This window comes from Bison bison, unplaced genomic scaffold (genome assembly GCF_000754665.1).
Source record: "Bison bison bison isolate TAMUID 2011002044 unplaced genomic scaffold, Bison_UMD1.0 scf7180017864374, whole genome shotgun sequence".
NCBI lineage: Eukaryota > Metazoa > Chordata > Mammalia > Artiodactyla > Bovidae > Bison > Bison bison.
In genome coordinates this window covers 225,200-233,811 of record NW_011494946.1, presented here as the reverse complement: position 1 = coordinate 233,811, position 8,612 = coordinate 225,200, and the positions used below count along the sequence as shown (strand labels likewise).

The 8,612-nt window shown below is 47.9% G+C and overlaps 1 protein-coding gene across 1 annotated transcript in view; it reads left to right on the top strand.

Annotated features, from left to right (window-relative positions):
• The window catches only part of KAT2B (K(lysine) acetyltransferase 2B), a 75,487-nt gene that overhangs the window by 61,050 nt on the left and 5,825 nt on the right, over positions 1-8,612 (top strand). The window contains exons 15-19 of the mRNA XM_010856746.1: positions 952-1,095; positions 6,311-6,425; positions 7,911-7,947; positions 8,185-8,248; positions 8,347-8,431. Of these exons, the coding sequence (XP_010855048.1) occupies positions 952-1,095; positions 6,311-6,425; positions 7,911-7,947; positions 8,185-8,248; positions 8,347-8,431 (445 nt within the window). The remainder of the gene's footprint in view (positions 1-951; positions 1,096-6,310; positions 6,426-7,910; positions 7,948-8,184; positions 8,249-8,346; positions 8,432-8,612) is intronic.

Here is an 8,612-nt window from a genome sequence, read left to right as displayed (position 1 = left end):
CCCCGAAACGGATTTATTTTTAATGAAGGAAGATTGCTTCCCATTCCTGGGCTGGCGTCCTCCGCATCACGTGGATCCGCGCAGGCTCACGTTGGCTCCTCCGTCCTCACCTGCCTCCCACCGCCCACCCCTCCCCACCGCTCTGGGGAGTTGCGGAGCCCCAGTTCGGGTTCCCTGAGTCACACAGAAAGCTCTCACTGGTTATTATTTTACACGTGGCGGTGTGTATGCTTCCATGTGAGTCTCTCCATTCTTTTTTCAATGACCTGTCTGCGTCTGTGGTCCTCTCTGAGGCTGATGGCAATAAGTGCTTGGAAAATAAGTTTTTACTGAAACAGGAGGCAGGAAACTGAAGTCCCAACTAATTTTCTACAAAAATTTGAAACACCCTTAAGGAAAATTGTTATAAATAATATGACTATGTTCCCTATTATTATAGCTTAAAGTATATAAATGAATATATTGCAAAGCATTAATGTCCCTGAAACAGCCACACTTGTGATGGTCTGGAAGTTTTTTGCCTATTAAGTGTTTCATTTCTTCAGTATCAAGGTGGTTCTTGCTATATTTTTGAACAAATTTTGCTTTCAAAATAGGGTTCACTGTTAGTTGATTTCCAGAACATCCTAGAGGCCCCCTGTCTACTTTGGGAGAAAGCATGCAATTTAATGCTAAATTAAATCTTATTTTTACTTAAGAGCCATTTGTGTTAATGAATTTTTAATACTGTGTTTTACTAGGATGATTATTATTATTTTATGTTGGAGTGCTTCCTATTTGCACGGTTTGATTTTTGATGAACTTCTTAGAGGAGTTTCATGCTAATCCTCAGGATAGTTGGAAAGGAGCTTGGACCTCTGCCAGCACCAAGCCAGGCCTCGCACGTAGCTCGCACTCAGACAGGGTGTTTGATGCTCAGGGCCTTTTTAAATGGAGTTACTGGTTTTGCAGGGTTTCTCCAAAGAAATCAAAATCCCTAAAACCAAATATGTTGGCTACATCAAGGATTATGAAGGCGCCACTTTAATGGGATGTGAGCTAAATCCACGGATCCCGTACACGGAGTTCTCTGTCATCATTAAGAAGCAGAAGGAGGTAAGCGTGTGGCCGACTTGGGTTCCCACTGCACAGGCCAGGCTCCTTTGGGGCAAAGTGTGCACCCCTGGGCTCTGTGTGGGGGCGTCTGATGGACACCAGGACCTCAGTTTGCTCTGGTTTGTCTGGATTTCTTCTGTGAAGGTATCCTTTACCTCCTGTCTAAATCACCACTTCGAAGCGGGGGTCAATACCTATTAAATTGGTGTAAAATGCAAAACTTGTAAAATACAGTGGTTTTACCTTCAAGGCCTTTTACATGCTGGCCCCATGCCTTCTTCCCAGACTCATCTCTTTATCCCTTTTCTAACTGCTAGGCTGTTACTGATGTGCTAACCCTTTTACGTGGTGTCTTCATCCTTCACCCACTTCCTCTCCCAGTTCACGCGTGCACACACTCAAACACACACACACACACACACACACACACCCCACTTCTGCCTGTGTCCATTCCTCTTTGAACTTCTCAAGCACTAGTTTGATCTACTTATTTGAACTTCAGTTACTCATCATCTTCCATATTTATCTTAGTGAGTATTCACCTTTTTTTTCCATTGTAAGTTCTGAGAGTGTATGCTTCCAGATATTAAGTGATTTGTGATCTGGGGAGAATTCTTTTTTTGGCCACACCACACAGCTTGCAGAGTCTTAGCTCCCTGACCAAGGGTTGAACTCACGGCCCCTGCAGTGGATGTGCTGGGTCTTAACCACGGGACCCCCAGGGAAGTCCCAAGTGATTTGTCCTCTGATACTGGGCTCAAGTCTTTTATGCGTATGAACTAAAAGAGAAGGGGTAAAGGGGAAGGTTGATGGATTTGATTACGTAACAAGTTTTATATTTCTGTAAGACAGGAAAAAGAAACATACAAAGCATAATTAGGGGAGAGCAACACAGGCCACTTATTAAATGAATAAACTTTACATATTAAACCCAGGATCACCCTCCTGGTCCCCTAGTTCTTGGAGTTCAAAAACTGGGAAATCGCACCCAACATCACTCCCGCTTTGTACCTGTCCTGTTAGTCTCCTTTGGTCGAGTCCGAGTCTCTGCGACCATATGTACTGTAGCCCCCAGGCTCCTCTGACCGTGGGGTTCTCCGGGCAAGAGCCCTGGAGTGGGTTGCCAGGACCTCCTCCAGGGGATCTCCCCGACTTGCATCTCCTGGGGAGATCTCACAGGGATCCAACTCATATCTCCTGTGTCTCCTGCCGTGTAGGTGGACACTTTACCCCCTGAGCCACCTGGGAAGCCCAGTCCCACTTTATATTTCTGTTATTCAGTCAAAGGTGCTTTTCTCTGCTGCTGCTGCTGCTAAGTCGCTTCAGCCGTGTCCGACTCTGTGCGACCCCATAGACGGCAGCCCACCAGGCTCCCGTATCCCTGGGATTCTCCGGGCAAGAACACTGGAGTGGGTTGCCATTTCCTTCTCCAATGCATGAACAGGAAAAGGGAAAGTGACGCGACTCCTAGCGACCCCATGGATTGCAGCCTACCAGGCTCCTCCGTCCCTGGGATTTTCCAGGCAAGAGCACTGGAGTGGGGTGCCATTTCCTTCTCCGGTGCATGAACGGGAAAAGGGAAAGTGACACGACTCTTCGTGACCCCATGGACTGCAGCCCACCAGGCTCCCCCGTCCCTGGGATTCTCCAGGCAGGAGCACTGGAGTGGGTGCCAGTGCCTTCTCCATGCTTTTCTCTAGTGAGTAACAAAAAAGACGTCTGCCTCGAGCCTGTCTTTGTTTCCTGGTTTCTGCTCATGTGCCTCCATTCCAGTTCTTAGTTCCTTGTCGATGTCTCTGACATCGCAGAGATAGACCCGTCTTCTCAGGGTGCGTCCTAAGAACAGGTGCTCAGTGAGTGTCTCCCTTTTAGTTAAAGTAGCTCAGACTTCTCCGTACACGTCCCACGGAAGTGAGCCAAAGGCTTTTTATTAAACTAGAAAATAGAAGCAGCGTCTGTTGTTTCTTGGGCAGAGGTTCCAGTGTGAGACGGAGTTCTGAGAAGGCTGCTGGGAGCTGGTGCCCCGCTCCTTGTGCCCGCACTGTGGAGGCTGGAGCAGGACCCCACGGGGTCCCCAGACTCCGAGTTCAGACCCCTGGGCGGGGGACCCTCTGTCTGGGCTGCTTCAAATCCCGCGGAGCCCAGCATTGGAGAAGACAGGGCCCCCCTTCCACTCCGTCCCGTTGGGTCCCCCACCTCAGCTTCCAGTGTCTCCAACAGGCACCCCTGAATGTAGCTGTTCACCTTCTTCTTTTAAAAGAGCTTGGAAGTCACCCTAGTGAGGTTCTTGGATTTACCTGGTAACCTCTACAGAATTCATGTGACTGTCACAAGTGTTGAGTCCAGCTCTGGAGGGCCCTGAGGAGGCAGGGACGGATGGTGCTCAGGAGCAGACAGGCAGACGGTGAGCCTTCCCCCTGGGGCGCAGGCGCAGAGGCCGCGTGGTTGCTGTGATCAGCGTGCAGAGGGAGACCAGGACCGCAGCCGCGGGGCTGAGCGCCAGGTGAGCGGCGACCCGGAGTGCAGAGGGCCAGCATCACCTGCGTCATCAGGGGCCAGGGGGCCCGTGTGAGGACGGGAGGCCCAGAAGGCGGTCAGCACGGGCAGACGGAGCCCTGCAGGAAGAGTCCCGGGGCCGGAGCACCTGGAGCCCGAGGCGTGCACGTGATGAGAGCCTCTGAGAAAGGGTGGAGGGGCGGGAGCTGGCAGGACAGAGCAGGGGGCGTGTGTGGGGCTGGGGGAGGGTCGGCTTTAAGCTCGGTTCACACGTGAGCTGCGACCCCGGGCTTGGAGGAGCCAAAGAGTGAAGAAGAGCAGCGTTTTGTAGGGAGACATCCTGCGACTCGGTGAACTATAAAAGTGGCTGATATGCCCCCTGGTTCTCTGTTTGGGAAGATGAAAAATGACCAAAATGGAACGAAAGATGGATTTGAGAGGGAGATGAAGACATGGTGATGAGCTGAAGAGAGTTTCTAGGGAGGCGAAGATATGAGGCTAGAATGGGGTTGGAAGGTCTGCTTTCTCTAAAGTGATCCTCAGGGTTAGAGAGGTCGGGTAGCCCCCTCCCCCCATTACCAGTGGCCTCAAGGTGGTCGTGAGGGGGTTGGAAGCCCCGTGCACTGTCTCATCTGAGAGCAAGCACCCTTGGTGAAGAGAGAAAAACATTAAAGCTGTGTTTGAAATTAAGTTTTCTGAAGGCCTTCATTTAAGAAATTGCCGTTGTGATTCTTTGAAAAAAATTTTAGCTGAAATACAGTTGATTGACAATGTTGTGTTAGTTTCAGATGTACAGCAAAGTAATTCCATTATACATATACATGTATCTTCTTTTTCAGATTCTTTTCCCATACAAGTTTTTACAGATTATTGAGTAGAGTCCCCTCTGCTATGCAGTAGGTCCTTGCTGACTGTCTGCTTTTTATATAGCAGTGTGCCTCTGTTAATCCCAAAGCCTCAGTTTATTCCCCCCTCCTCTCCTTTAGTAATCGTAAGTTTGTTTTCTGAGTTTGTTTCTGCTTTGTAAATAAGTTCATTTGTGTCCACTTTTTTAGATTCCACATATAAGCGATAACATACGGTATTTATCTTTCTCTGACTCAGCTTCAGTTAGTATGATAATCTTTAGGTCCTTCCACGTTGCAAATGGCATTATTTCATTCTTTTTTATGGCTGAGTAATACTCCATTGTATACATGTTTCCAGAAATTCTTCTTTTTTTGGGTGGGATCTTAGTTGGAAGTGTGGAGTCTTAGCCACAGGCCCACCAGGGAAGGCCTGAGGAGTCTTTTTAAAAAGACCTGGAGTTACACGTCCTGCAGAGCGTCCAATCAGATCTGCCCATCACAGTGGCAGCCACATGCGGCCACTGGGTGCTAGCTGCATGGCCAGTCAAAGCTGAGATGTTCTGCAAGTGTACAATGCATTCTGATTTTGAAGACCTAGTGTGAATAAAAGCATGTAAAAATCTCATATTTTTTCTCTTGATTATATGCTGCAGTGATAGTATTTTAGCTATATTGGATTGAATAAAAATATATTGTTAAAATCAATTTCTCCTATTTCTTTTTACTTTTTTTTAAAGTAGCTACTGAAAAATTTTAAATTACACGACTGGTTTACATGATATTGGACAACCCTGAGCAGATTTACCAGCAGTCTATTTTGCCACTTCTGTTCATTTTATGAAGTCCTGTGTTTAATTGTTAAGATTATGTATTCGTGCTGTAGCATTTATCAGTCTTCCATTTGAGATCAAGAAGTTAGGAAATTGAAGTTTTTCATTAATTTGATTAATGACTGCTACTGTTGTAGTGTTTTCCAAAATTCAGCGCTGATACAGTTAATCTCAAGTTGGTGGTTTTTGAGTTTGTTGTTGCTCTTTCTTTTTTTGTTTTTTGGCTGCTCTGTGTAGTGCAGGGTCTTAGTTCTCTGACCAGGAATCGAACCTGTTCCCCTGCGTTGGGAGTATGCAGCCCTAACCACTGGACCCTTGACTTCTTTAAGGGGAACACTGCCCTGGAATTAGTTACATCAGAACATTGGGCTTCCCTGGGGGCTCAGACGGTACAAATCCAGCTGCAGTGCAGGAGACCTGGGTGTGATTCCTGGGTCGGGAAGCTCCACTGGAGAAGGGAATTATTTTATAAGACAAACGGACTCCTCTCAAAAATTCCCTAAGTAGTTCTGGCGGCCCCTGTCCTGACTGCGTCGCCTTCAGTCTTCAGAGCTGCTTTTTGGATGTGAGCATCGTAGGTTGGGGCTCACACGTTGGAACACCTGAGCACTAGGAAGTCCGTCCTCCCGGGCTCTGGGGACTCGGTGAGTCTGCCTGCCCCTCAGGTGCAAGTGGGCAGCGCCTGGTCTTGAGACGCCCAGGGGTGCTGACGGTGCCTGGGCTGCAGGGCCGTTTCTCCTCTCTGTGGCTGAGGCTCGCGGGGGAGGGCCGAGATAACTGGCACTTACGCTAAAGAGGGCAGTGGGCTCTTAATACTGGCTTTTTTTGCAATGGCAGGGGACAAGCATTCAAAGACAGCTCTGTCAGTGACACTCAATGTGCATGGCCTTGTAGAATGTTTTCATGTCTCACCATTTAATATCGTTCACCCTTTTGTTTCCTGAAGACTTAATTTTGTTGGGAAAATAACTTAGATTGACTGAGTTAAGCTGGAGCCACAAACTTCGGTCACTAAAGGTAGTTTCTTCTTGTGCTTTGCAGATCATTAAAAAGCTGATAGAAAGAAAACAAGCCCAGATTCGGAAAGTCTACCCGGGACTTTCCTGTTTTAAAGATGGAGTTCGGCAGATCCCGATAGAAAGCATTCCTGGAATTCGTATGTATTGATCTAAAGGCAGAAGCTTTTGGTTGTGCCCCGAGACCCCGGAAGTAGCTCCGCCGGAGCGCAGTGGTTCGGGAGGCCGCTCGCCCGCAGGCTCTAGTCGGGATGCTGCGGTCTCAGAAGAGCGCGTTTCCTTTGCGTCTGCTCTGCTTCCGGGGCCATCTCCGGCTTTAACTGTTAACGCGCATCGCTTTGAGAGCCTGTTGTTTGTGGCACAGTGTCGGCCACTCCCACAGGTGACCTTGAAGGCAGGGAATTGTGCTCAGAGGGTGGGAGGTTGAGTCTCAGGCTGGCTCAGTCCTGTAGCCGCGAGCGGCTCGTGGCCAGTGACCGAGGGAGCAGCGGCCCTGCCTCCTCCAGGGGGCTTCCCGTCCACGCCCTTCTCCGTGCCCCGGGCAGTCCCGGGCAGAGCTGTGCTCGGCCGAGTTCAGCGCCCCCGACTTCGAAACCACGTGACCCGACAGCGTCACACTGGTTTCTGGTTCCCTGTTTTAGAGTGGTTTTCCAAGGGTTCTTCTCTGTGAGTATGTTAGAAGTGAATTATCTTGGGTTAAAACATACAAAATAGGTGTTTTTGTCGATCAGAAGCTATAAATATTGGCACTTTCAATCAGTTCAAATCCAGGGTCTGCTAGTGTATTGAAGATTTAATAAATCAAACTAAAATTCTCCAAAAGAAAATAAGACATTATTTGAGCGAGATAGACATCTTCATTACGAAGTATACCCTACAGCAGATCTTACTTTCTTTGCTAGACCTGGAAATTGTACTTCTGTGTATTATCCTTATTAATGGCGTAATAGCTATCCTCTCCCTGAATGTGTGTGTGTGCCAAACATTATTCTGTTTTGGGGTGTTTTTTTTTAAATTTTTTACACATACATCAACTAATCTCAAAAGGAATCAGCTCAGTTCTGGAGTTCTGTCTTATACATTGATAAACAGAGGCAAAGGCTGACTAACTTATGGAGGGTAGCTTAGCTTAAGGAGAGAACAAGAAATCAAATCCAGGTCTGTTGGACTCCAGGCTGTGTCTTCTTTCTGCTGCCTGAGACCATCTTGCGTTACAAGCAGGGTCTGTGCCAGATAAAATAGAGAGCAGGACAGAGTTTGTTCCAACCTAAAATAACAGCTTAACGCTTTCACGTGGTGGTTAGCAGAAAATGTGACTTCGATTTTTAAAAATATACGCGCCCACAGGACCAAACATGCTTGCTTATTATGCGTTCCTCTGAAAGGCTGGAGTTCCTGCTTTAAAAAATACTAGCAGATGGAGCAATGCCAGTCTTGGGAATGTTTTTATATCCAAGTGTGTAAGGAAGTAAAGAATTAATTGCAGTTAATTTCAGTCTCTTTTCAAAAGTAGTCTTTTACTGATCATGGCTGTAAGTTATTGCGTTTTTGATAAGTATTAACTGTGTTATTCTCTTGACTGAAAGCAGTTCTCATTCAGTGTTTAATTTCGTTGGTATGTATAGGAGAGACAGGCTGGAAGCCGAGTGGAAGAGAGAGAAGGTAAGTGTGATGGGCTGGAGGATATTGATGGAAGTGCTCTGTCTCCCCTCCCAGCAGCTTAGAGCAAACAGGGAAACTGGCTGTAGTCACCACCGCACTTGTTAGGGTTCACTTTTCATAAAACGTGCTGAAGTAGCTCCAACCTTAGGTTTCTGTACAGATGAGCTGGATAGGAGTTGCCTGGCAAGGGGGCAGGGTGCTAACCCTTGCTTCTTCTGTGTGCCCTTTCCTTTCAAGTAAAGAGGCCAGAGACCCCGACCAGCTGTACAGCACGCTCAGGAGCATCCTGCAGCAGGTGAAGGTGGGTGTTCGCTTTTCCTCCACTTCACGCAAATGTTTTGAAATGATTTCCCACATGGAATTTCCATATGAGATACCTTACTTTTTTCTTTACCCAAGAGCCATCAAAGCGCTTGGCCCTTCATGGAACCCGTGAAGAGAACAGAAGCTCCGGGATATTATGAAGTTATAAGGTTCCCCATGGGTAATGCCATTAACATTTTCTAAGTATAGACTTAAAGCTCTGGACGGCGGTGTGGGGGACAGCGGGTGGCCGACGGTGTGCTTCTCTGTCATAGGTTAGGGCGCGTGTGCCGGGCAGTGGAGGGTTAGGAGTGTTAGAGCAGGGAGAGGGTGCCAGGGTGGGCAGGGGAGCGGGGCGGGCA